Genomic DNA, 27,799 nt, shown 5'->3' with positions numbered 1-27,799 from the left:
ATTTTAAATTGAAGGATAATTGCTTTACAGTATTGTGTTGGTTTCCGCCAAACATCAACATGAATCAGCCACAGGTACACACATGTCCCCTCGCTCCTGAACCTCCCTCCACCTCCCTCCCCACCCCACCCCTCTAGATTGTTACAGAGCCTTGGTTTGAGTTCCCTGAGTCATACAGCGAATTCCCATTGGCCGACTATTTTACATATGGTAATTATGGAACTCAATATATTGTTCCATAAATTCATTTGAACCAATGATACAGAGTGGGCTGAAATATCAGCATAATAATATTGAAAAATGAAGGGCTAATTATCATATTATCTGTCAGTGGTAGTAGATTAAATATTTCTAAAACTAGTTTAAAGCATAAACTGTAGATGTAAAAGTTTTACTTGCTATTTGCTAATCATTTAATTTCTGTATTAAAATCTGAAATGGAAAATGTTAATAGGTACAAAGCAAAAAAAAAAAAAAACAACGAAAACCCTCTCTTTTTGGTACAGCAAATTGAAAGGTTCTGTATGTATTTCTATTGCAATTCATTTGGAACTAGGAAGCTTAATGTTTTGAATGGCTCTGGAATTATGAAACTATGAATGTGTGTATATACATGTATTTTCTTCTTCTTTTTAAAGGCCACCTAGACCAAGCACCCCAGACCTTCCTAAGGCAAGGGGTTCCCCTCCAACTTCCAGTCATATTGTGCAAGGACAAATTAAACAAGGTAAAATTAAATCTAATTTAAGTAATTGACATGACATTTCAGCTCTAGAAACTGAGGAGGCATAGCTAATGTATAATCATAACATTTTGTTTGTCTCAGATTGTTAAAGAAAGAAAAGTTGTTATATTCCAGATGTAAATATGGATAATTAAGATGTCAGTTAAAAATAAATCAGATTTATTTAGAAATTGATAAATGAACGTATTTCACATAATTTTATTGTACTGTCTTCGGCCTAATTTTTATGCATTAGGGGCACCTTAACTTGACAATGCTAGTGCCTTAATTGTGTGTATCTTGAGTCTATAAGTTATACACCTATTTTTTAACTACATTACAAACGTTTACATTCATATTTCCCTACTATAGCTATTCTTCTGTCCTTTGCCGGTAGCTCATGCATTATAATCCACAATGGAAATTCTTCCTCTTTTTTTTTAATCATTATTAACTTTAACTTTTGTCTGTAGCTTTATTTTTCATTATGGGTTACAAGAAAGATTGAGTTTTTCTTCCTTTATTTTCTTTTATATTTATTTTAAGACTCACAAGTGAGCTCATCAGAGTTGGTGGGTGGGGGGAAGAATCAGTTCTGCTTAGAGAAATTTCCTTTAGGTTAAAGGTTAATGCCGTCTCTCATAGAATGTGGTAGAAGTGAAAAAGTGAGCAAGAGATGGGACTGTGAAGTTTCTGCTTGTAATGGTGACTTTGTAGGATTTTTTTTAAAGTTTTAGAGAGTCAGTGATCGTTCTGCAAGTTAGGTGAACAGGCCTCCAACTTCACATCTGCAACTTTACTCCTCCCTGGAACAAGCCCTCTTGCCTCTTAGCCGACTGTTCGCGCTTACTCTGACACCCTTAAGCGGCGTGTTTGGTTTTTAGCCCTGGGCACTGTGTGCTGGCTTCGCATTATGGAACATGAGCTCCCCAACTCCTTTGCTACTGCAGCCCATTACTTCCAGCCCCACGAGGTCACCCCTCACACTCCCCTTTCTCTCATCAAACCTTTATGCTCATTTCATAATAGTTTATATTGTTCTGTAAGAGTTTTAATTAGACAGCTTTTTATACTTGTGTATGTGCAAAATGCACACAGAAAAGTGCCCAAGACATAAATATGCAGCCCAGTGAGTTTCACAAACCAGACACCCTTGTAACTTCATCCTTGGACAAGAAACAACATTACCAGCACTCCAGAAACCGCCTCCATGCTCCCCCCATCAGTGTACCTTCCTCTTCCAGAGGTAACTACTGTCTTGACTTGTAACGGAATTACTTACTTGCGTTCCATTATGGTTGTACAACCTAAGTTCAAATCCCTAAACACTGTGGTTTAGTTTTGCCTGTGTTTTGAATTTTACATGAATTCAGTCATCATGGAGTTTGTATTCTTCTGTGTTTGGCTACTTTTGTGAGATTTGTCAGTGTTTTTGCATGTGACTATATTTTGTTTATTTTCATTGTTTTATTGCTGGATAGTTTTCTGATGAATGAATAGAACACAACTCTTTCATCCATTTTTTTGGTCAGTAGACATTTGGATTATATCCAGCGTTTGGTTTTGATAAATAATTCTGCTATGAACATTCTTGTATTTGAACCTTAGTAAGTTTGTCTGTTGCATCTGTAACTGTAAGTGGAATTTCTGCATATATTTATCTTCAGCTTTAATTGTAGATAATGCTAACATCTTTTGCTATGAAAGACTAATATGCATCCATCAAACCAGCTAAGGGGGAAAAGATGGAAAATACCGTGTTAGGTTGGGTGTGGATCCATGAAATGAGACCCTCATACGCAGCTGGTGAGCTGCCCTAGTCAGTGCTTAGTATTTCCCGTGTTTTCACGTGAGCCATTTGATGTGGCTGGTGTATCTGGTATATCACTGCTTTTCATTCCTGGTTACTGTTTTTGTGTATTTTAAGAAATTGCCCTGATATTCCTACTCTCATATGAGGATATTCTTCTCTGTTTTCTTTTAGAAACTGTCTTACTTTGCCATTCTCATTTAGATCTACAATCTGCCTAGACTTTAATTTTGTGTATTATGTGAAGCAAGGGGTCCTGTTTTGGTTTTACTTCCATTATGATCCTGAACTTGTGCAGCACGGTTTCCTACAGAGACGGCCCTTCCCACTGCTCGCAGCGCCGTCCTTGTCATAACAAGGTGTGCTTGTATACGTGCTTTGTTCCTGAGCAGTTTGAGCACGTAGGTTTGTTTGTGTATCTTTGTGCCTTAATTACAGTGGCTCCATAATAAGACAATATTTAATAGATCATCTTCTTTCCTGTTCTTCTTAAAGAATATCTTGGCTGTTCTTGTCCCTTTGAATTTCAGTATAAACTTTAGAACCTTTTTATTGTTGTCACAAAGACCTATTTTAACTTCAGTTTTATTGAATTTGTAGATGATTTTATAGGAGAATTATTATCTTAATGGGATTCACTCCTTTAATCCATCAACTCGATACATCTCTATATTTATTTAGGTTTTATTCAGCTATCATAACTCTTGTATATAGTTTTCTATGTAGAGGTCTTATATTTCTTTTGTTAGATTTATTCCTAGGTATTAGATTTTAAAAATATTTTTGTAACTGATAATAAATTTCTTCGTTTTCTGTCCCTCTGATACAGAAATGCAGTTGGTTTTTGTATATTGACCATGTATCAAACCGTCTTGAAAAATTCAACCTATTAAGGTAGTAATTTCTGTAGGTTCTTTTGATCACATGGAAAATCACACGGAACAACTTCTTTATTCCCAGTATCAAAGGGAGAACTTTTAAGCTTCCATAATTATGATACTTCCTATATGCTTTTATAGATAGCTTAAAAAATTAGCTCTACTATTCCTTTGCTAAGTATTTATCACCAGTGTATGTTGGGTTCTTTTTTTATTATATATTTGATTATTTTTGGATGTCCTCACTTTTTTATTATTTATTATTATTATTTTATTTATTATTATTCATTTGCTTATTTTTGGAGTCCTCACGGAGGCATGAAGACTTTTCTCTGCTTGTGGCGCGGGGGCTGCCCCCTAGTGGCGCTGCGGGGGCTTCTCACCGCGGTGGCTGCTCTTGTTAGGAGCATGAGCTGCAGGCGCGTGGGCTTCAGTTGTGTAATGTGGGCTCAGAAGTTTCGGCTCCCAGGCTCTAGAGCACAGGCTCCGTAGTTGTGGTGCACAGGCTTAGTTAGTTACTCCATGGCATGTGGGATCCTCCTGGACCAGGGATTGAACCAGTGTCCACTGCGTTGCAAGGCAGATTCTTCACCACTGATTAACCAGGGATGCCCTAGTTATTACTAATTTTAAAAACTTTTTAAAAATGATGATTATTTACTGATTTTTCAGCCCTTATTCCTTTAGAATGTATGCCAGAAATCATGTCATCTGTAATAAAGAAAATTTTGTTTTTAATTGGTATGCATTTTATTTTTCTTACTTTATCTCACGGGTTAACATAAAGATGTTGAAGTAGAACGGACATCCTTGCTTCATTCCCAATCTTCGGGATGAAACATTAAGTCTTTGACTGTTAAGTATGATGTTAGCTGTAAAGTTTTTCTTAGTTGAGCTGAATAGTTCCCTCCCATTCCTAGTTTGCAGAGATTTTAAAATTATGAATGAATGTTAGATTTTTTCACATGATTTTTCTGTATTTGTTGAAATTATCAAATGAACTTTCTCTTTTATTTTCTTAATAAGTACAAAAACATTGACTTCTGAGTTTTTAAAAAACCTTGAAATCCTGGGGAAGGTCACACTTGGTCATGATGAATTATGCTTTTTATAGATTATTGAATATAATTTGCTAAAATTTTGTTACGAGTTTTTATGTTAATGGTCATGAGGTCTAGAGTTGGGGTCTAGAGTTTTCATTTCAATAATTATTTCTTCAGTTTTGGTAACAGTATAGTGCTGATCTCACAGAATAACATAGGATATTATCCTCTTTGCTTTGCTGGTTTATTTTGGGGGGGATGGGCATGTGTAAAACCGATACTATTGTGTGTTGTTTTTTTTTTTTAACTTCTTTGATCTATTTTACCAGTGAAACTATGTAGGCATAAAGTTTTCTTTATGGAAAGATTCTTAACTACAAATTTAAGTGCCTAGAGCTATTTAGGATTTTTTAAAAATTTATCTTGGGTGAACTTTGATGATTGTTGTTGTTCAGTCACTAAGTCGTGTCGGACTCTTTGCTAGCCCATGAACTAGAGCATGCCAGGCTTCCCTGTCCTTCATCATCTCCTGGAGTTTACTCAAATTCATCTCCACTGATTTGGTGATGCCATCCAACCATCTCAACCTCTGTCACCTCCTTCTCTTCCTGCCCTCAATCTTTCCCAGCATCAGGGTTTTTCCAATGAATTGGCTCTTCACATCAGGTGGTCAAAGTATTGGAGCTTCAGTTTCAGCAGCAGTCCTTCCAATGAATATTCAAGGTTGATTTGCTTTAGGATGGACTGGTTTCATTTCCTTGCTGTCCAGGGGACTCTCAAGAGTCTTCTCCAGCACCACATTTTGAAAGCATCAATTCTTGAGCGCTCAGCCTTCTTTATGGTCCAACTCTCGTGTCCATACATGGCCACTGGAAATACCATAGCCTTGACTAGACGGACTTGGCAGCAAAGTGAGGTCTGTGCTTTTTAGTAGCTGTCTAGGTTTGTCATAGCTTTTCTTCCAAGGAGCAAGTGTCTTTTAATTTCATGGCTGCAGTCACTGTCCACGGTGATTTTGGAGCCCAAGAAATAGTCTGCCACGGTTTCCACTTTTCCTCATCTATTTGCCATCAAGTGATGGGACCAGATGCCATGATCTTAGTTTTTTGAATGTTGAGTTTTAAGCCAGCTTTTTCACTCTCCTCTTTCAACCTTCATCAAGAGGCTCTTTAGTTCCTCTTCACTTTCTGCCAGTAGAGTGGTATTATCTGCATATCTGAGATTGTGGATATTTTTCCTGTCAATCTTGATTCCAGTTTGTGAGTCATCCAGCCTGGCGTCTTGCATGATGCACTCTGCATATAAGTTAAGTAAGCAGGGTGACAACATACAGCCTTGACATACTCCTTTCCCAGTTTTGAACCATCCGTTGTTCTTTGTCTGGTTCTAACGTAGGAGGTTTGTGTCAAATTTATTGGCCAAAAGTTATTTAACATTCTCTTATTTTCCTTTCAATGTCATATCTGTAGGATTTGAAATGGCATCCTCTATTATTCATAATGTGTGTTTTTTTCTCTTTTTCTCCCTGATTAGTCTGTCTAGTAACTTAGCAGTTTTATAGTTCTTAATCAGCTTTTGGTTCTTCAGTTTTTATTGTTTTTTATTTCATTTGTTTTTGCTTTGCTTGCTATTATTTCTTTTGCTTTAAATTTGCTTGTAATTTTTAGTTTAAGTAGAGCCTGAGGTTATTGATACAAAACTTTTCTTCTTTTCTAATACAGGCAGCCAGCACTATTAATTTACCTCTAAGTACAACTTTAGATGTGTTGCACATATTTTGGTATGTTTTCCTTTTAAGTTTTCTTTTTTTTTTTTTCACTTTTATCCATGGGTAATTTATTGTTAAATTTATGAACATTTGGGAACTTTCCAAAGATCTTTCTGCTCTTGATTTCTAATTTACGGTCAGATAACTTACTTGGTGTGGTTTGAATTCTTTGACTATTACGGCTCGCTTTATGGCCCTAATTCCGGCCTCACTCGGTCAGTGTGCTGCCTGCGCTTCGGAACACTGTGTGTTCTGCTCCGCTGGGTGGGGTGTTCCATAAAAATGTCAGGTCACGTTGTTTGAGAGTGTTCAAGTTGAGCATACATTAGCTGATTTTTCTGTCTACTTGACTCTGTTCTTCAAATAAGGTATTGAAGTCTGTGGCAGTTGTGGATTTGTTTATTCCTCCTTGCATTTCTATCAGGTTTTGCTTGATATATTTTGAAGCTCTCTTTATTGGGTGCATAAACCTTTCAAATTGTTACTTCTTTTGCTTAATGATGCATTTTATATACTTTTCCACATTGTGGTATTGAATTTACCCACCTGGATAGTATGAGGATTTTGAAGTTGGAATGCTTTCATGTTGCTCCTCTCAGAAGAGTCTTGAGTTTTGAGAGAAGAACTAAAGTTTTGTGAAGAAGATACTAAAAATTGTCTTTTTTACAGCATTTAGTTAAGATGATTGATTTAGAAATTTCCATTTGGAGTAGCACAGATGGGTTGTCTTTTAAGGTAAATGGAGGTTAACAATCTGTACTGAAAGTTGCATCGTAAAATACTTTAGGATGGCATTATAAAACAAACTCACTTTCTATTTGAATATTGAAATGTAATATTTTTTTAATAAATATTTGTTAGGCACTTTTTTCCCCAAACAACTGTATTTTGTGATTAGAGAGATAAAACTGATGTATATTGTCTTGAATAGTTTGTGTCCCTCTGGAAGATAACCCATGAACATAAATAACCAATATATATTACAAAGTGGTGGTAGAGATAAAGGGCTTTGATTCTTTGACTGCTCTTCAGCAGAGTTTTATATAGTCTCATCATTCTACTCTGACTCCTTTTACTTTGGTTTTCTTTTCAACATTTTTCCTCTTTCCTTATGTTTTTTTTTTTTTTTCCCCTGACTCCTCCTGTAGCCACACTGACTCACACTGTTTTCAAGTTGGATTGCAAACAGGAATATGCTTCTTCTTGATAAACTGTTACTTTATGTTGCTTAATACTTGTTCAGCTCCAAAATTATCTATATGGAATAAAGGCTTTAGCTGGGAATTTGGGTCTGAGAATAAAGATGATATAAAGAGTTTTGCTAACCTAATTTCTCATAAATAGTATCAGGGTATGTCATGGGCAAATAATGTCTTCACAAAAGGTTTATCTTGTCTAGCAGTTTGCTTATTAATTCAGTGTTTTCCAATAATTAACCTTTACTGACAGTCATGTACTTTTTGATACAGTATTTATTAGATACTTGATTTTGCAGTTTATGAAACATCTCACTTGAGAAAGGGATCAGAGATGTCAAACAACTGAATTTTTGTTCAGGGTCACACCTTCCTGAATCTGCCCGTGGCTTTAGGCTTTTCTGTGTTCTGACACATTGTACTTCTCTTTATCAACTCAGTAATCTCATGGCAGAAGTCTCTGGTCTGTGTCTCTAGTGCTCATCTCGACTGTGACCCTTTCTTTATGCTCAGGGGTAGGAGTAGAGGCAAGTGTAGGCAACTTAAAGGTTTAAAGTTATGCTCAGACTTCCCTGGTTGCTCAGTGTAAAAGAATCTGCCTTACAATTCAGGGATCGACATGGGGTTGATCCTGGTCCAGGAAGATCCCAGATAAGCCCGCATGCTGCAACTAAGACCTGATGCAGCCAAATTAATTAAAAAACTAAAACAAACAACAAGATTTAAAGTTATGGTACATTGTTTGCAATTTTATTTTTCAGAAGTGTGTTCAATTTAGGTTTTCTAAACTTAGAACAGGTAGTTGTTTAGTTATAATCAATAGTTACCATCCTTTTCCAGCATCTACAGCAAAAACCTTGGAGTAAATATTATGTATTAGGCTAACGAACTGACCTGTGAAACCCTTAAAACTTGGTGTTTAAACATATGTACCTTTTAAAAAAGTGCTGCAGCTACAGTTTAGTTGCAGAATCTCTTAACTTGGGTCTGCTTTGGAAGCTCAGAGGTCAGGGACATTTTTTATTTTTTGTTCAATGATTTATCTATCACAAGTGCCTCGCACAGTGGCTCGTACATAAAAAGAGTTCAGTAAATATTTGTTGAATGAATGAATCTGTAGATACCTACTCCTTATCCTTCTGGAGTCAATGTGTCAGTCACTGGGAGCTGAGGCTGTAAGGGTTGACACGAGATCCCCACCTTCAGGGAGTTTATATGTGCTGCAGGAGATCTACATATATGACTTTAGTTGACTGCTTATTTGCTTTTCCTCCAGACTCTGACTACTTTGAGAGCAACATCTTGGTCTAATCTTTATAAGTTTTTATAAGCTTAGGCCAGTACCTGGCATGGGATAGGCACTGATTATGTTAATTAAATGAAAGAAAATTTTAATAGCCTTCATATATCTAATTCAAGTTAGTGTTTATGTTATAATTTTATCTTTCACTATAATGAACTCTCTCTGCTTGGTTTCTGTCTTGCTCATTTATTTATTTTGGATGTTAGTAATGAAGGAGACCTTTTACAGAAGGTTGCTTTATTTTGTTTTTGACTCTGGTTGAAGTTGTATGCCAACGTAAAAGTACCCCTCCGTCTGAACTTACTCCCATTCTGCTGTAATCCAGTGGTGATCTAAAGGCTATGTCACTGTATGTTTCAGACATCAGCACTTTTGTGTTTTGCCTTGACGCGTGACTGTCTGAGTATCATCTTGGGTTGGTTACTCATTCGCTTTAGGTCCTTCTCCTTTCTACTGCCTGGAGCTCTGTGTTCTCTTGGAGCCTTCAGCTATTTGTGCTCTTTTACAGTGTTTTAAGGATATCCTTTTTTTTTTCCTTATGGTGTTTGATTAATGATTTATCCTAATGCTTCATATTGATTTAAAAGATGACGAGAACTCCTGTCTACTGAAGATAGAAGTGTAGACATAAGAGAAGTTTATAAAAAGGCAGATGTTGCTCTAAGATCTCTATATTAGATAGCATACCCAGTATGGAAGGCCTTTTTATAAAGTACATGGTAATTGACTCTATTTTCTCATTTCTAATTTTTTCATGTTTTCTTCTGGCTTCCCAGGTGGCTCAGTGGTAAAACATGGGTTCAGTCCCTGGGTGGGGAAGATCCCCTGGAGGAGGAAATGGCAACCCACTCCAGTATTCTTGCCTGGGAAATCCCATGGACAGAGGAGCCTGGTGGACTACAGTCCATGGGGTCGCAAAAGATCTGGATGCGACTTTGTGACTGAGCAACAACAGCAGCATGCTTTCTTCGCTTCTTCTCAAAGCTTCATGATTCTCAGGCAGCACTGCTTTAGATAAAGTGATTTACTGTAAAATAATATTCTTTGTAATTTTATTGTTTAGCTTTGGGAACTTTCTTTTTTCACATTGTATGTGGTTTTCTGCACCTTTTCGGTTTTCTTTTCATTCTTCTTCTGAAAATTGTCCTCAGAGGGCTGTTTATGTCCATCTGCTGGCAGGTAATGAGGTTTGCAGCAACATACAGAGAGCACTCGCTGCCAAAAGTGTGTCCACTTTCTCTCCTACGTAGACTTTTAATATCACAATGGCGGTTGGGAAAGAGGGAGCTTAGATTTAGATTTCGAACAAAGAGTTGAGTGGACCTGTTCAGAAACAGACACCGTGGCTGTTGTCATAGTGAGTGCTTCTGTACACGCCGTGTGAAGGGAAAGCCCAGCCTCCGTGCGCGCATGCCTGTTGTCACACGTTTACCTTCATCTGTCTCTTCATGTGAGAGTAAGCGTTTGTGAAGAGGCTCTTAGCTGCAACATTCCTTAACTTTCCCAGGTTAAAAAAGAGAACTTGTGTCAGTTCTGTCGCCATTTTGAGGCTGTGCTGTGATTTTTTTCCTGATCAGTATTTTACTGATCCTTAATAAGAGAAGCAAATTGATAGTTGACATGGCAGCTTTTCCAAGAAATTAATTGCTTGCTTATGTTTTATGGTGCAAATTTTTGATATTCAGTGTCGTACATGACTTATTCAAGTTTATTATATGTCATTAAATCTTGAGCTTTTTATTGTGGTAGTGGTACTTATTTCTTCTAATTTCTATTGCTGGTTTTCCTATATGTGAACAGTTTTAAAAGCCCTAATAGAGTTTAATTTCAAGATTCTCAATGAATTATGAAAACAGTTCTAGATTCTGTAGTTTCAGAATAGAGTATTTTTTGATGGTGATGCAGAGATTTTTAAAGCATAGTAATTCTGATTCCTTGATTTCTATTATAGTTGTTTTTTTAATTTTCAGTGTGCACAGAATTTATTAAAGGAAAGTGTAAATGGCTTTCTCTATATGCAGTATCATTTAAATAGGACTCCAAAATTATTATACTCAGAGCATTAATTTCTCTCATTAAAAGTAAAGTTATATACATTGAGCATTATTCTGTTAAGACATATTCTAGCAGTTTTGCCAGTAGCATTTCTAGTTTCCTTTAGACTTGTGATTTAGGGAAAACATTCTAGTTTAATCCCACTTCTTCTTCTTTGACCTAGCTAGGGGAATGATCATTCAGTCCTAAACTTTGGTTTATTTGTATTGAATTTTCTCACCTTCCCATTCCAGTGTCCTTTCAGAATTAATGATAAAGTCAGATGAAGTTAATACAGTCTTTTCAGGGATAACAATTATTTCTCCTTTATTTAAAGTGAAATTATTGAAAAACCTCACCAATTGGAAACCACCAGAGGAACTTGCTCAACAATTTTGGTGGCATGAAAGCTAACACCTATAAATTACTCCTTGCCGACAACGACTTACCAGCTTTTTGCATGGGGAAGTGAATAATTTGTAGGCCATAATTACTAAATTTGTAATTGCTTTTAAAAATGAAAAACTATTCAATAGAATATATAGAAATATTGGGGATTTCCTTCCAAGATTAAAATGGAATTCTTAGATTTTATTGCAGGTGGATTCTTGACCAGCTGAGCCACAGGGAAGCCCTATGAAATATACAATTGAGAGTAATTCTAATCCTTTAATAAGCATAAATGATAAGATAGTTGGAATTTCATAAGGAACAGAAAACAGATCTATTATAATAAAAATAATTTCCCAGATAAAACTTTCATGTATGCAACCAGGACTTCCTGGGGCTTATAGAGTTGGATTTTCTGTTTTTTATTTCTGCTCATATACTTTGATTCTCCTGTTTACCTCACACGTGCCTGATTGACATTATGATGCATTCGTGTGGAAATTATGAAAAGTTGTTTTCATGCAGCTGTCCTTTAGTTACAAAAGAACTTCACTGCGTGAAAAGCAAACATATCATTCAGCAGACAATGTTTAATCTGTTCAGGAGCCCAAACCTATTGCTGTTCAATGACAGAAGAAAGGAGAGGGATTAATTTGAAGATGCTTGTGCATGACATATGGTAATTTCTCCATAGGAAGGAAGTGTCAAATGGTGACCTCTAAATCTTAACATTGACCTCCAGTTGTAGAATGTGTGTGCCATACGGTCCTTTTGCTTTTCATGTGATAATTTAAGCTGAACCTTTTCCTGGTAACGTAACTTTTTGGGGTGGGTAGGGGTTGTTTCATCTATTGTATAAAGATGATAACAGTTTAGAATAAAAAGCATTCATATCATATTTTTTAAACTCTGAAGAGTGGAGCTATGTTAGGAGTCTTCCAATAAGAGTTAAGCATATTTGACTTAAAGTTGCTATAGTTTACAAGTTGGTATCATTTAAATTGAGTCTTTATAAATTGAGTGTAGAAAATTGAAATGATCTCAGTGAATGTTGGTTTGAGAGATTAAAAAATAGTTTAGACATAGCTTTAGAAAATAAATTATTAGAAAAAATATAATTGACAATCTGTAGACCAAAATAAACTTTTCATTATGTGATACATTTTAAAAATTGAATTACATTTTTGACGATTCTTAATATGTCTGTCATCATAATCTCTTGTAGCCTTAGTTATTTTAGAACTGCTTTTTATATTAGGTGTCACATCATTCAACTATAAATAGCTTTTGGTTTGAGTTACACTGTGATTGCTATTCAATAAAATATATCATTTTACTGCCATGATCCTTAATAATCATACCTTTCTGATTAAAACATCATTTTCAGTTCTACATTTATTATGTTTTGCCCACTTTGTTTTTCATTCTTCACTAATACTGAGCTTTTTTCCAGAAACTGCTGTACCTCAATTCTCTCCTCTTTATTTCTTCTGTTTCCTCTGCAAGTGGCTGCACCTGTCGTTTCCGCTCGGTCTGAGGCTGATCAGTCTGGCTCTGACCCTGCTTCCACTCCTGCTTTACATACCTGTTTCTTAGTAAATGAAGGTATTCTCTCTCAACTTTCTAACAACTTTCTTCCAATTCTGTGCTTTATTCTAATATGACATGTCCTTTTTACCGAGTTTATACATTCATCCGCTTTGTTATGTATGAGATCCTAAGTTTCCATTTTCTAACTTGATTCGCTAATGCCAATAAGGGTCGGTTATAGAAAGGTAATGTGATTCCTGGCTGGTAGAAGCTGTGTTTCCTGTAATCTAGAGTGCTGTTAAAGAAGTGCAAAGATGCTAATCTTTGATATGAAGTTAGGCTTGAAGAAGGGGATTGGTTTGCATGATGGTGTTTGCCCTGTGGTTTCTGGTGTTAGAGCTAATTATTTTATTTTCCTTGTATTATTATTCAGTGCCAGATAGACTTGGTTCTCTGTACACAGCATGTGCCCTGGTTAGAGGGGAAAGAAAGTATTTTTGGAGCTCTGAGAATGTGAATGGAATTCACAAATATTTATTCCCCAAGAGCCATAGAGGATTATTTATACTAATTGGAAGCTTGGTGGAATTTGTGAGCTCTCAGTTATATCCTCTCTCTTCATTTTGGGCTCAATCTTCACCAGTTTGTATGATATAAAAATGAATAAATTTACAGAATCTCATATGTAACCCAGGATGATTCTGACTCTTCAGTAAAAGCAATAATACTAGTCTATTCAAACGGAAAGAAAAATACAGTAAATATAAAGTACAGAATCCGTGTTCTAAATACCATTTCTTTGGGAAAAAAACATGGAAACTTAAAAGTAGAACTCTTTTTTTTGTTTTGTTTCCCCATCATAGACCTACTAAGGTTGTATGTTAAGACTGGATTTTAGCAACAATAATTAGGGTCATATTTGGTAAGCTGTTGTAAAAGGTGGAGACTTGTTAATTCAAAAATAAGCTACTGACTTTGGACCATGGTGAGAATCAATCTTCATATTAAAGTTTGGTTCATAAATATACTTCATACCTTCATGAGATATTAAAATTTAGAAGTTTAGGTAGTAATTTGTTTATATATATATGTATGCATATGTGTGTATATATATTCCTCTGTTGAAAATAAATTATAATCTAAAATGTATGTGTTTATCACCTTAATGAATATAAGTATATATTCTCAGTTGTTGAGAATTTCCTTACTGAAAGGATTCATGTTTACATAGGTGCCTTGCCACCTCCCCGCCCCCTGACCCTGTCTTTCTTGCATTTTTCACCCTCTTTTTAACAATCCCCAAAATCATTTTGAATTTTATGGCTTTTGTTGTTGCAGTTTAAGAATACTATAGCTTAGGTTATTTCAAAACGCTGATTTGCTAAAATTCTGTATTTACAGGTAACTGTCCTTGTAATATGGGCGCCTGTAGTGGCTCAGACGGTGAAGCGTCTGCCCGCAATGCGGGAGGCCCGGGTTCGATTCCTGGGTCAGGAAGATCCCCTGGAGAAGGAAATGGCAATCCACTCCAGCACTTGCCTGGAAAATCCCACGGATGGAGGAGCCTGATAGGCCACAGTCCACGGGGTCACAAAGAGTCAGACACAACTGAGCGACTTCACTTTAAAATAGGGTGGAAATGATTATTTGAGAATGTCTGGATACTAGTACTGTTAAATACGGTAGTGGTTTCCATTGGTTCTTGTGTTTATATTAATATCATCAATTTCCATATTATAGAATAGAATTTTGGAAAAAATGACTTTTATTCCCATACGTTAGAGTTGATGATACTTAAAATTTTATAAATTTTAAATTAAGTTTTTATCTTGGAGGATATAGGAATTCATTTTTTCCTCTCAAAATTGGTGTTACTTACTTCAGTTACCACTGTGGCTAAACTTCTGAATCATTTTGTAAGAAAAGGGATCAATAAGTACCTTTATTAAAGACCCTCTAACAGAGAAAGGAAGACATCTCTGTTGACTGATACGATGGTAGCACCAGATGGCCAGGCCTTAAGTGACACGAACCTATCTGTGGCTATCTGTGTGAATGCCCTTTTAACTGTCCGTAGGTTCAGAACTAGAGCTCTAGCTCAGCTCTAAACCTGAACAGAATGTCTTATTTTAGAGGGGCTGTTTACAAAGGTGTTTTTCTTGTGGAGTTTGTATATACTTACTGTGGAAATTTATTTTTATTTGTTTTAAAACTTTGAGAGTTCTTAGAGCTGAAATTAGAGATGACATCTGTTTAAAGGTGAGATGCAATTGTTATGTCTTTGCACAAAATATCTAATAATAAATTGAAATCATGACGTAATTGAGCACATCTGCCCTTTTGGTTTAGGCTTGGTATACTTGCATATAGAAAACTATCTGCATTAGGAAATATGAAGTGTCTGTAATTGGTTATCTTTTAACAGGATGGAGTCAGCTGGCTGCCATGCACTGTGTTATGCTGCCAGACCTGCTGGGATTGGACAAGTTCAGGCCCCCGCTCCTAGAGATGTTGGCTCGGAGATGGCAGGATCGATGCTTGGAGGTAATATTGCAGTGATATGGATAGAAAACGAAAACACTTAAAAGGCACTGGACAAGTATAAATTTGAAGCTAAATGTTATGTTTATCTAGCTTCTTATCACCTGTTTGTTATGTGATAGAAAATATGGATCCAGTGATTCTAAAAAGTAATGTTTCAGTTTGCATATTTGTTTCCTTTTTTTTAACCCAGTGAATATTTGATAAAACTTTTATATACTTGTGGAACAATTTCTTAAGTGTTGATTTCTATACAGATCATACACATATATGCACACAGACATACTACTTATAATCCACCTCTCCACAAATCGCAGTTTCAGGTGTTAATAGAATCACATCCATCACATCCTGAGTGAATAACCACAGTCCAGTGGAAGGTCCTGTGTTAGAAGAGAAGGGGAAGGTCTCTGGAATTGGAAGAGACCTGGGTTTAAGTATCAGTTCTGCCAATTATTAACTTTGTGACCCTGGGCGATTTACTTAACCTATTTGAAGCTCATTTGTAAAGTAGGGATAATAATCTAGTCCTCACGGGATTGCTGTCAGGATCAAATAAGATAATGCAAGTAGAACAGTAAGGACAGAGTGGGTAGGAGCTCAGTAAATGGTAGCCGTTATTTTGTATTAATAGACTTATGTGATATTAGATATGGCTCAGAATATAATATCACCAGAGACTTGGAAATGTTTCATGGGGATTTTGCTTCTTATAGCATTTGAATATAGCTATAGCAGTTTATGCCAGTCAGGATTTTTAATTGACCAAGTTTAGTGACATTTTGCCTCTTTCCTGATCTCTGTTCCCTCACCTCCAAGTAGAATTGCAGCATACTGAAATTTTCAGTTTTGCATTTAAATGGTGTTTGAATTCACTTCTGAAGTTATAATGAAAAACAATTTTTATTTTAATTGTTAACAGACCCTACTGAGTTATCTTTTCAGTTGTGAATAGTTAATAAGTTGATTGGTACGTAAGCTGACAGTTGCCCGGTGTCACTGAACCGCTGCCTGTGACACTTTGGCCAAAATAAAGCAAAACTAGAGTCAAGCTATGAAGTAAAAGTGCGTGCCGCATTGAAAGAAAAATTGAGATAATACAACTTTGAAAAATAGTTTCCTTTTATAGAGCTAATGCCATTTCACAGGAATTTATTTCCTTGCTTGTTAAAAGCATATTGTTTAAGCCTGTCTTAGGTATTCATGAATTGTGTGAAACATACATGTTTGTGTAAATAGTACCTATTTAGCATTATAATAGAAATAAATCCACTAGACAAGGTTATATTTCTTCAACAGTTAATACTTCTAACTGATTTTTTTAAACAATATTTATGTGGAAATTTAAAAAATTGAAAATGCCAAATTAAAAAGTACAAGAATATTTTTTGTGCAAGCTTCGGAAAATGAAGTTTTAAGACAAAATTGGTTAAGTGTTCAAACATTGTTCTATTAATGTTAAGGTATTTTTTCTGAACTTTTTATTTTTTGATGAGATATAGCCAGTTAACAATGTTGTGATAGTTTTAGGTACAGCAAAGGGACTCGGCCTTACATATACATGTATCCTGTGTTAAAAGTGTATTTAAGTGAGATAATTAATTGCAAGATCTTTGATTTGCTTGTATCCAATTTATTCTACTTTATTAGCACTACAACACACTTCAGTGTAGTGTTTCCCATGTAAATAAATGTTGTTTGTGTATTTTCTACCTTGCTTTCATCACGAACTTGCTAATGTTGAAACACCTCACCCACTGGTCTGCTTCCTTTCTTTGCACTTGGGTCTGTGGTTTTAGGTCAGAGAAGCTGCACAGGCCCTGCTTCTAGCCGAACTGAGAAGAATTGAGCAGGCGGGACGGAAGGAGGCCATTGATACCTGGGCTCCTTACTTACCTCAGTACATGGACCACGTCATATCACGTAAGAGCTCACGCTTTGCTACAGAGCTTTTCATGCATGTGTAGGGAAGTACCAAGACTCACAATTCTGCTTGCTACTACCTCAACAAAAGTGAATCATTGACCTTCAGGTGAAAACAGGGGATCCTCAAATTCTGCTCATTCATTTTCTGAATCCTTATAGTTTGGAGTTTGTTTGTTTTTTTAAGCGAAAAATTATGTAAATATAGAAATATTCACCAATGGACTGACCCCTTATAAAGTTAATCCTTAATTGAAAATTCTACCCTATTTAACAGTAGCATCTGTCTCTGCCCATTTCATTACAATAATTGTGGATACCAACTTGTTAGATATTGATCTGATAATATGCAGGTGCAAATACGAGGCAGATCCTTTCTAAGTTAAGGTTAGAATTGTGAATGCTTAAGAATTATCTGGTAGATTTAGACCAGTGTTCTATGGGAAAAGAGAAAATTAGCAAGGATTTTGACTGAAGATTCTTTCAAAAGAGTATAATATCAATGGATTAGGAAAGGTCTTGGGAAAAATTGTTGAAATTCTGAAATAGTTTTTGTAAAATCTTTGCAATCAGACTTCCCCGATGGCCCCGTGGTAAGGACTCCATCTTGCAACGCAGGGACTGCTGGTTCAATCCCTGGTACAAGAAGATCACACATGTCGTGGGGCAGCTAAGCCACGAGCCTCACTGTGTGGCCAAAACCCAACACAACCAAGTAAATAAATGAATATTAAAAAAAAAACACGTTGCAATCATGCTGCTAGGTCAGAGTGCACTGAAGAAAAGTTATAGTGGGCTATGATAATTTTTTTCTCATTAGGAAAAATATCCATCATTCTCAACTCATCATTTAATCCATTCTTTATTCTCCTAAAGAAGAATTCAGAATTAAAATGTTTAACCTGTTATATTGTGTATAAGATAAAATAGATCAGTTTCACTTTTTTTTTTTTTAATGATAAAGTCTCAATGAAAGTTTGAAAAAAGCTTTTTTACTGTGAACATTTGTCCTGGGCTTCAGGTGCTTTCCTTTTAAGTAGCCTTTCGTCAGTACCAGTTATTGTTGATGAGATACTCATTGTACATGTCAGGACAGACAGTATATGATTGTATAAGACAGACAGGAAAAACAGAATTTGAAAGGATTGTAACAGTTAAATCTGGTGTAACTCTACCAGATGTTTGCCAGTGGTGACTATACTGGTTGTTGGATTAGGTGTGTGAGCTTGGACACTTGACCCTTTTCTTTCTCAGTTTTGTCACAGATTAAATGCAGATGATATAGTAAGACTTTATGGGATAATTGGAGAAGGCAATGGCACCCCACTCCAGTACTCCTGCCTGGAAAATCCCATGGACAGAGGAGCCTGGTAGGCTGCAGTCCATGGGGTCGCAAAGAGTCGGACATGACTGAGCGACTTCACTTTCACTTTCCACTTTCATGCACTGGAGAAGGAAATGGCAACCCGCTCCAGTGTTCTTGCCTGGAGAATCCCAGGGATGGCGGAGCCTGGTAGGCTGCCGTCTATGGGGTCGCACAGAGTCGGACACGACTGAAGCGACTTAGTAGTAGTAGTATGGGATAATTTGACTATGTAATGAGTGTATCTTGGATAAGCTCAGGGAACTGTACCTAAGCCATTGTAAGCTCTATATTTTTGTTAAATAAATACACTTATAATCTATAAAAGTACAAATATATACCTCACATATAACCAGAATATCACACATGAACAACTCTTGTTAAATTCTTTAATCTTTTATTTTATTTACATAAATGATACAGACTTTTTGGCTTACTGGGAATTTTCCTGTTTTAATATAAAGAAGTTAAAAATCCCAGGGTCTTTAGGCAATGGACTCTATATAATTTATTAGCTTTAAAGTTCTTATTGAAATATGTATAGGTTAAAAAATCTGTAGAATATTTAAAAAATTGGGATGAAAGCAGTCTGGCACAGTGCTCTTTGTTCAGTAATTTATAGCTATTAACTTCTAATATTCCAGAAAATAGAATTAGCTCTTCAGCTCATCATGAACCTATTGAATATAAGATCCTGATATTTAAGGACAAACTATGAATATAGTTCTGTACAGTAGATTGAAGGTGAAACTAAAGAGCAAATTGCTAGAGATTCTTTTAAAAGGAGAACAATATGGAAATTAGAAAATATTGAGAAACGTTTTCAAGAAATCTTTATTTATAATAGTGGGAGACGAATTACAGAATAATAAATAAATGGGAAGCTGTTATAGAAGGAGGTATGGGGCCCAGACCTAAATGCAGATAGGATAGGAATAAAAGACAATTCTAACCTTTAATTACAGACTGCATATAAAAGTCTAAGAAAAACATTAGAGGTTAGTACAGGTTCATGACAGTTTGGCTAGAGAAATGCCATTAGCAGTGGTGGTGGATGCTGTTTTATTTTATCTTTTCTGGAAAGAAGAGAGTGGTTCTAATCATTGTTTAATACACACAAGCTAGATTGTTCTTGTGTCAAATTTAAACCTTTCCATTTATGTAAATAAAAGTCCTGGTATTTAGTAACAGCATTTAGGAGTACTTTATAAATTAACTGAATGCTGACTTACTTAAAACTTTAATATTATCATTTACTGTAAAATTGTATTTTTAGCGAAAGAATAAACAAATATGCATTCTACATGTAACTAAAGCGTCTCACACTAGCAACTCCTGCTGTAGTAATCTATTCTGGAACTTTTACACTGACTGAGTGTAAAATTAGTTTTAGTTTGCTTTCCCAAGAGCTTTCTGTTTTAATAAAAGGATTTCAAGCTAAAGGAGTGGGGATTCTGAACGTGTGAAAGGAGAAGAAAGCATACAACAAATGAGGAATGGCCACATAGGGCTGCTGAGCAGATTTGCTGTCCGAAGGGATCAAAGGTTACGGAGCCAGCTGGTGGACAGCCCACACCTGCCGTGAACGTGCTCGTGGTGAAATTGCTTCCACCATTGTCATTAATGTGTGAGGAATGACGGTCGTGGCAAGTTACAGCGCAAAGCAGTCTTTTAGAAACCTAAAACCTCTTTCCAGCATAGAAATCTATTTAATCACTAAAGTAGGTAAAATGTTAAGCAATACATCTGGTAAACACACCACACATCAAATATTTTCTTATAATTGAATCAGCCGAGCATTCAAACATATGCAATAATGGCCTAAGCGATTTTGGCAGCTTCTAAGTTATGACTGAGCTGGGTCATAATTTGGAGTTATGATAGCTAAAGAGTCCCTCTCTGTTAGATATTTGTCTGAAACTCAGGAACTGCTTTTAGCTGAAGAGCAGAAGGTTACACCGGGCTGATGGCCCTTCCTTTTAGAGATCTGGAGTCTGGGGCTAGTCACTTCAAGTGGGAAGGAACTTGTTCTGACTCTGCACTCAGTAGGTGATTGAGCTGTGACTTGGATGACAGCTCAACTCAACTGGTCATCACTGACTGGGGTCTTCTGGGGTTTTAATTAGGTACATTCGGCAATAAGAGCCTTTTGCAGGTTTGTTTGAGAGTCTGAGGAAAGCAGTGGGCCGGAAGCCAGTTTCTTAGAACTGTTGAGGGTAGTGAAGGGAAAACGTTTGCAAAGCGGACAGCGCAGCACTTCACACGGGCAGTGAGTGTACGTTGACTGTCCCCTTCCTTTCCTGGTGTTGGTATAGTTTTGTCCTCCTCATTGTCACCACCTCTAATTCACTCTAATTCATATTGCTCTGGGATTCTGGATGGTAGAATGGGAATCCCTGGGGAGGAAAAAGGAAAAAAGTGCTCTGCCTTAACTGAAAATCCAGTTCACAAGTTTCTATAAAATCCGAGTCCTAATTGAGTGACAGGAGATTTTTGCTTCTGACAGTGGAGCTGTGTCCTTGAACCTATTAGGAAACATTTTATCCCATACAGCAATGCAAGCAGGGTATAAACTTTTAAAATGCTTTTAAAAAAAAATGATATTTATTTATTTATTATTTATTTATGCCTGTCCTGGGTCTCCATCGCAGTGAGGGCTTTTTCTCTAGTGTGGAGAGCGGGGGCTGCTCTCGTTGAGGTGGGCAGGCTTCTCATTGCAGAGGCTTCTCGTTGCAGAGTGTGGGTCCTAGGCGCATGGGCTTTGGTAGTTGTGGCTCCTGGGCTCGAGGGTCCAGGCTCAGTAGTTGTGGTGCCTGGGCTGAGTTGCTTCTCCACCTGTGGAATGTTCCTGGACCAGGGATTGAACCCATGTCCCCTGCATTGGCAGGTGGACTCTTTACCACTGCACCACCCGGGGAGCCCCAGGTGTAAACTTTTGATACCTACTTTCTGATGGAAAAATAGAGGATAAGTGCACCATGATTCTTACTTTGGTAGCGGGACCAGAAATAGAAATACTGCATCTATTCTTGTGATAGTAACGTAAATATTGCAAGTATTAATATTTTCTGAGTTATCACTCTTCTCTCTTTTTTAAAGTGTTTTGAAACACCTAAAATAATTCTGCTGATAATTCTTAACTAAGGACAGAGTTCTGTTATTTTGTGAAACTGTTATATTATGATGCAGGTGAAGATAGAATGTTATGAATTGTCTCATTTATTTTGAAGGGAAAATATCTTGTCGCACCTAATTGTACGTATTTTTTATTTGTGACATTCTGCGTGTAGCATTCTGATGATTGACTTTTATTTTTCTTGAGGTCAAGCACCTGCTAGTGTATGAAACACACCCACACTTGCCCTTCGTTCGGGCAGTGACCGCTCTGAGGCAAATGCTGATGGTTCCTGATTTCCTTTGGCCTGTGAAGCAGGGTGACCTTACAGGGTATAAGGTCACAAGTGTAATTATTTCTCATACATTGTGTTCTGCTTACTCACCGTGGCTCATCACTTCTTTTAATTTCAGGAATTTTAGACACATAAAAGTTACGACCGTTATATAAATCAAAATCTTTTCCAAAGAGGGTGCTATTGTAATTTTATGCAGTTATGGCCAGTGTAATATTAATTTGCAAATTTATCATCTCAGATATTGATAGAAGGATGTGTAACACATCGTGCTTAATATGTATTGATGTCATCAGAAAGAACAATCCTTTGTTCTTATTGAGTCCCTGCCTTTTTAGCTTCCTTTTGTGTTAAGGTTACCAGGGTTAGGCTTGTCTTTTTATCCCCCTTGGAACAGAATAGGGTTTCTTTGTTCAATGAAAGACACTCCTAGTAAATGTTTTGGGTTTGACTGTCAACAAGCCATACTCTAGTACCTATTTTTACCTGGGATTGCAGTCATGTTTCTGATGATTATAAAGTAGTGGTCATTCTGAGCACAAATGTGGATGGACCATCAATATACAAGAAGGTAAGATGAAATCGTATATTACAGAGGTGCTGGAAAACTCTATTGTAGCTAGAAAAATAAATATTAGTGCATTCTCTGGTAGGCAGATATTTTCAGGGTTTGCTGGTGGGGAGAGGATGGGGAAAAGGATAGGGAGGGGTTTGCTAAATATGATTTAAATGAATCTCTCCACCCCTCCCCTGCCCCTAAAAGGCCTTAAAACACACAGCACTCCTTCCTTCTGTTTTCTTTATGTCTCAGTTGTTTAGAATTCTCTAAGACTCTTCTTAGGAATGATTTCTAGATAACTGAAGGTTTCAAAATCACTAGAGGCTCAGATTCTAAAAAAAGAAAAAAGATTAACTCTTTGTGAAGAAATACTTTAAAATGTGTTTGGCTTAGTGAACATCTTCTTGGTAGCCAGGATTATTGTTTTGGCCCAGGTTGTAAAATGATTATTGAAGAGAGTGGACTTAGCTGAAAATAAGCACCCGGACTGCTATGCCTTTTGCATTTTGTATTCTGTTTTTAAAAATATTTTTCTTCTCTTTTGGTCTAGTAATTGGTACCGGTTTTATTACTATTGGGCTGTTTTTATCTAACCCCTAGTAGCTTTCCCATTTCCAGAGTTCTGAGGTGTACAGAATCCAGGTTACCAAATTTCAGCTCAATTTAGAATAAGAGTAAACTGGCTGAGAATAAGGTCTCTCTGATGAACCCCTCCCCCCAGGTTTTAGTGTAGGTACTTTGTGGGGTCTCCCACACAGGGAGTGGGGTCTCACTTTCTGCTCACTTGACTGCTTTCTCAGGTCTTCTGTGCCATTCTCCATATACTGTCTTTTGGGGAAATATATTCTAATTAAAATTGGGGAAGGATAGGGGAAATCATTTGGTTGTTCATGAAGAAGTAATAATTCTAAAAAGACCCCTTTTGTAATTAATGTCTCTTTTGTAAATCAGCTGAAAGTGAAGCATGAGCTTTCCTGAGTTGGAAATGATTGCACATTGTGGTTAGAAAGGGAAAGTAGTAATTGTGCCCAAGTGATGTACATGAAAAGTACTTCATGTTCGGTGGGAATTCCTGTATTGTGAGGCAGAGAGGGTTTGTCTTAAGACAACCTGTATTATGCACAGTGCCGTGTGGTTGTAATGTGTCTATGTGCAGCGGTTTCACTGAGACCTGAGGGATTTGTTTCTCTTTCTTCTTCCAGAGTGCCAGAGCTGTTGGGCTTAATTTTAAGTACTTTAGACTGATCATGTATTTAACAGCATTAAACTGTTCTCCTTATCTATATTTGGCTACTCACCAAAGAGAATAACAGAGAAATTTCTTCTTAATTGGTCACAGCTATACAGGATAATCCTTTCGTTTCTCGAGTTCTTTGACTTAATATTTAAATTTAAATATTGCTATTTAATATTTTGGGTGATTTTCCTACATCATTTGAACACATTTTGGAAATTGGAGGAGTAAAGTGGTAAATTAAAAATGAAAGCATTGTTGGATTGACTGGTTATTTAGACCTTACTGCTGAAGCAATAAGCAATAAACAGAAAACTCCGTTACCAAGTAAGGCTGGGGTTAGGCATGCCACAGATGAAGCTTGGTCAAGTCCTCTGTAAAAGAGGCTCCAACAGTATAGCCAGCAGTCTGATTTCAGGTTGTCAGTAGGAGCCTGGTGACAATTAATAAGCATGTTAAATGTAGAGCAAAACAGGGAGTGGAGCAGAAGGAAATTCAATGATTTGTTCCTTGGTGGACAGTGAGGAAGTCAGGGGATTCCATCAGGCCTAGGGCTTCTTGCCTCCTTCCTTCTCAAATATTCCAGACAGGGAACCCTGGTTATCCACTGGCTCCTGTGGAAAAGCTTCTGGAGTGGAAAGGATTTGAAATAATTTTAGCTGTTTTCTCATGCCCTCTCCTCTTCCTCTTTGAGCAGTCTCCTGTTCTTCTCCCTTCAGTACAATTCTGCTGGAGTTGTAGTCAGTGGTTAGGCCCTTACGAGGTACAGCTGCCTGTCTTTGAGGAATTTGTATACTTCCTACCTGCTTTAAGAAGTTGAAGGTACTTAAGCCTGTGCAGATGACTTAGAAAAACTCAGCCAACCAGTGACACACTGTTGTACAAAAGCGCTGTTGAGATGGAAATGCCTGCTGTACCTTTAGCGGAGGTTCTAGTGGCCTTTGCTGTAATAAATGGCCTAATCTTGGTTGCTCTGAAGAGTATGATATTGATTTGTGCCATTAGTCTCTTGCTGATTTGCTGAAGAACAAAACTGTGTAATGCTAATGGAAATAAAGTACTTTACAAACCACTGCACATGAATCCTGGAGCATGTCTTTGTAATAGAACAAGTGTCTAGTAAGTTTGAGTATGAATTTTCTTTATCCTAGTACAGCTTGTTTCAGTACAGACACTTAGAGTCCTGCTTAACTTGCTTTTACAGGGCAAACAGCTGAATTGGTGATCTGGTGATGTTTTAGATCTTAAGATATTGAATACGCATGAACAAATCCAACCTGGATGGGATGTGAGACGTTTACATTTTTACAGCATATTTCTAATTTTATTATCACTTTATATTGACTAGATATTATGTATAATTACATTGTTTTTAGTATTTTAGTTCAAAGCCTTGCTATGATCCATATGAGACAGAATAGATCTTATAGTTTAGAAGGAAAACACTGAAGTTATTATAAGAAAATAATATGAACCTATTTTACCTGTAATATTTATATTGTAATAGAAAAAGGTCGATTTTGTTCTAGTGTTGTTTGTAAATTCTTGGGTTAAAATGATCAAATTATGCTAAAATATTTTTTGCCTAATTCATTCTCCTTCCTGTTCTCTGCTTTTTTGGGGAAGAATGGTATTTTATTTTTCTTAGTAATATTGTCCCAATGATTTAGTACATCTACTGTCTTTTTATTAAGCAGATTTTGATATAATAAGTATATTAAATGTGTTTTAATATTTATAAATGGTTTCACTGTGCATGACATTTGCAGACTTGGTTAATATTTTAGCACCTCTAGTACACAGACATAAAGAAAAAAATTTGTTTTATTGGTTTGAGCACCCGAATTGACCCCAGCAAGATTGAGATTGATCTGGTTTCTTCCAGCCTGTTAAATGCCAGTCCAGTCATCTGTAACAGTACTTAGTATTTTTGTAATTTTTCTATACATATTTTCTGTGTTTGTTCTATGAAACTTAACCATCACTGGAAGAGATTTTCCTTGCTTGATTTAGAGATGAAAGCAAGCACCTATTTTATTGCTTTTTGTTTTAAAAAATTGTTTCTGCAGTTCTTGTCAGTGCTATAACCATTCTAATCAAACTTTGCATTTCACTAGGAAAGGATGATGAGACAGACTTACATGTGAAATGTGTACGTGGACTAAAGAACACTCAGCTTTGGGGAAGAAAATGTAGGGGGAAGGATGGGTCTCACTGAATATTCCCACTGATTTTTTAAGAAATGTATTTAAACTACATCCCTCTGATAATTAAACATCATTAAACAAGTATTAAACAAGTTCTGGCATAGTTTGTGGATACAGAGACAGAAATTGTAGCCTGTTTTTGAGATATTTTTCTGTCTCAGGCATGAAGCTAAAGAAGGCTTTTTCTTAGAAGGAAATGGCAACTCACTCCAGTATTCTTGCCTGGAGAATCCCAGGGATAGGGGAGCCTGGTGGGCTGCCATCTAGGGGGTCGCACAGAGTCGGACACAACTGAAGCGACTCAGCAGCAGCAGCAGCAGGTCTCACTCAGATCTTATTTTGTTGTTTCATTTTGTTTTGATTTTCGCTTGCTTTTTTTCCTCCTGAAGCAAGGGTGAGTCTTCAAAACAAAGAATACCAAAGTCAGAGGAGCTAACCTAGGAGTTAATCTCTAAAGCTGGGTGATGGGTAGAGGAGTAGGCATTTATAGTCTTAATCTAAAGTGTCAGGGTGCTTTTCTTAAAGTACTTACATAAGGTTAAAAGTGACCACACAATCTTGGGTATAACCTATTTTAAGGTATGATTGGGGTTCTGAGAGCATCCCAAGCTCTCTCATATAGAATTTGGGTGGGCAATTGGAACCAGAAGCCTTTCCTGTCCCATTTCATCACTGTCCACTTCTCTGAAGAAGAACTTCAAGCACAGTACTCTCGAAGGGTAAAGGGGGAGGCAGTCGGGGTGAGTTTCAGAAGGTAATTCTCCTGGACATTACTCCCTTCTCAGCTAAGAATCTGTATCCATTACTGTGTACTTTCCCAATCACGTGACACTAATTAGGGCAAAAAATACTGTCCCCCCCCCCCCCCCCACCAAAGGACCTTTCTAATGAATAGTAACAAATTTACTGAACCCAGTTGTTGGTTGGGAAGGCCAATGGAAAGAGGAGTGTCAGAAGTTCTGGCAACTCTTCCTGCTTCACCACGCATTAGCCATGACCCCAGAGAGACACCACTAAGCTTCTGCACTTATTTATTTCATAGGTTCTCTTTATGTAAAAGAAGAGAAATGAACAAATCTCTTTTAAAAAATACTTATATTTTAATAATTTTACTTTCTGTTCCTTTGTGGCCGCCCTGGGTCTTTGTGGCTGCGTGGGCTTTTCTCTGCTTGAGGGGAGCGAGGGCTCCTATCTGGTTGCGGTGCCTGGGCCTTTCATTGCAGCGGCTTCTCTTGTTGCAGAGCACAGGCTCTGGGCGTGTAGGCTTCAGCGCTTGCAGCGTGGGGCTCCTTAGTTGCAGTTCCTGGGCTTTACAGCACAGGCTTAGTATTTGTGGAGCACGGGCTTAGTTGCTCCTCGACATGTGAGATCTTCTGGACCAGGGATCGAACCCGTGTCTCCTGCATTGGCAGGTGGATTCTTTACCACTGAGCCACCAAGGAAGCCCCCAAGTCTGCTTTTTAAACTTTTTCGGTAGTAAACTTATGTGTAAAATCTTAACCAGAGTCGCAAAATATAAAACATTAAAAAAATCAAATAGTTTCTTTATGCAGGTTTCAATCTGTGTGTGTGTGTGTGTGTGAAAAATTATTTTGTGTGCACTGAAACTCTCATCCTCTTTTGTCTTATGAGATCCACAGTCAAAAATTGGTTAACTGTTCTCCACTGCCTCTTGCTCTAACCAATGATTCTCTCCTCAATTCAGTTCAGTCGCTCAGTCGTGTCCGACTCTTTGCAACCCCATGGACTGCAGCACGCCAGGCCTCCCTGTCCATCACCAACTCCCGAAGTTTACTCAAATCATGTCCATTGAGTCGGTGATGCCATCCAACCATCTCATCCTCTGTCGTCCCCTTCTCCTCCTGCCCTCAATCTTTCCCAGCATC

General features: G+C 37.1%; 1 protein-coding gene across 4 annotated transcripts in view; it reads left to right on the top strand.

The window, feature by feature from the left end:
* The window catches only part of WDR7 (WD repeat domain 7), a 354,190-nt gene that overhangs the window by 102,901 nt on the left and 223,490 nt on the right, over positions 1-27,799 (top strand). For 2 of the 4 annotated variants that reach the window (XM_006055285.4, XM_044934616.2), the window contains exons 16-19: positions 639-727; positions 12,653-12,751; positions 15,102-15,220; positions 17,017-17,140. In XM_006055285.4, coding sequence (XP_006055347.2) covers positions 639-727; positions 12,653-12,751; positions 15,102-15,220; positions 17,017-17,140 — 431 coding nt within the window. The remainder of the gene's footprint in view (positions 1-638; positions 728-12,652; positions 12,752-15,101; positions 15,221-17,016; positions 17,141-27,799) is intronic. The other 2 variants (XM_044934618.2, XM_044934617.2) reach the window with 1 other exon arrangement.

This window comes from Bubalus bubalis, chromosome 22 (assembly GCF_019923935.1).
Source record: "Bubalus bubalis isolate 160015118507 breed Murrah chromosome 22, NDDB_SH_1, whole genome shotgun sequence".
NCBI classification, from domain to species: Eukaryota; Metazoa; Chordata; class Mammalia; order Artiodactyla; family Bovidae; genus Bubalus; species Bubalus bubalis.
Note: the sequence above shows the minus strand (reverse complement) of the source record. Positions and strands in the feature narration are given on the sequence as shown.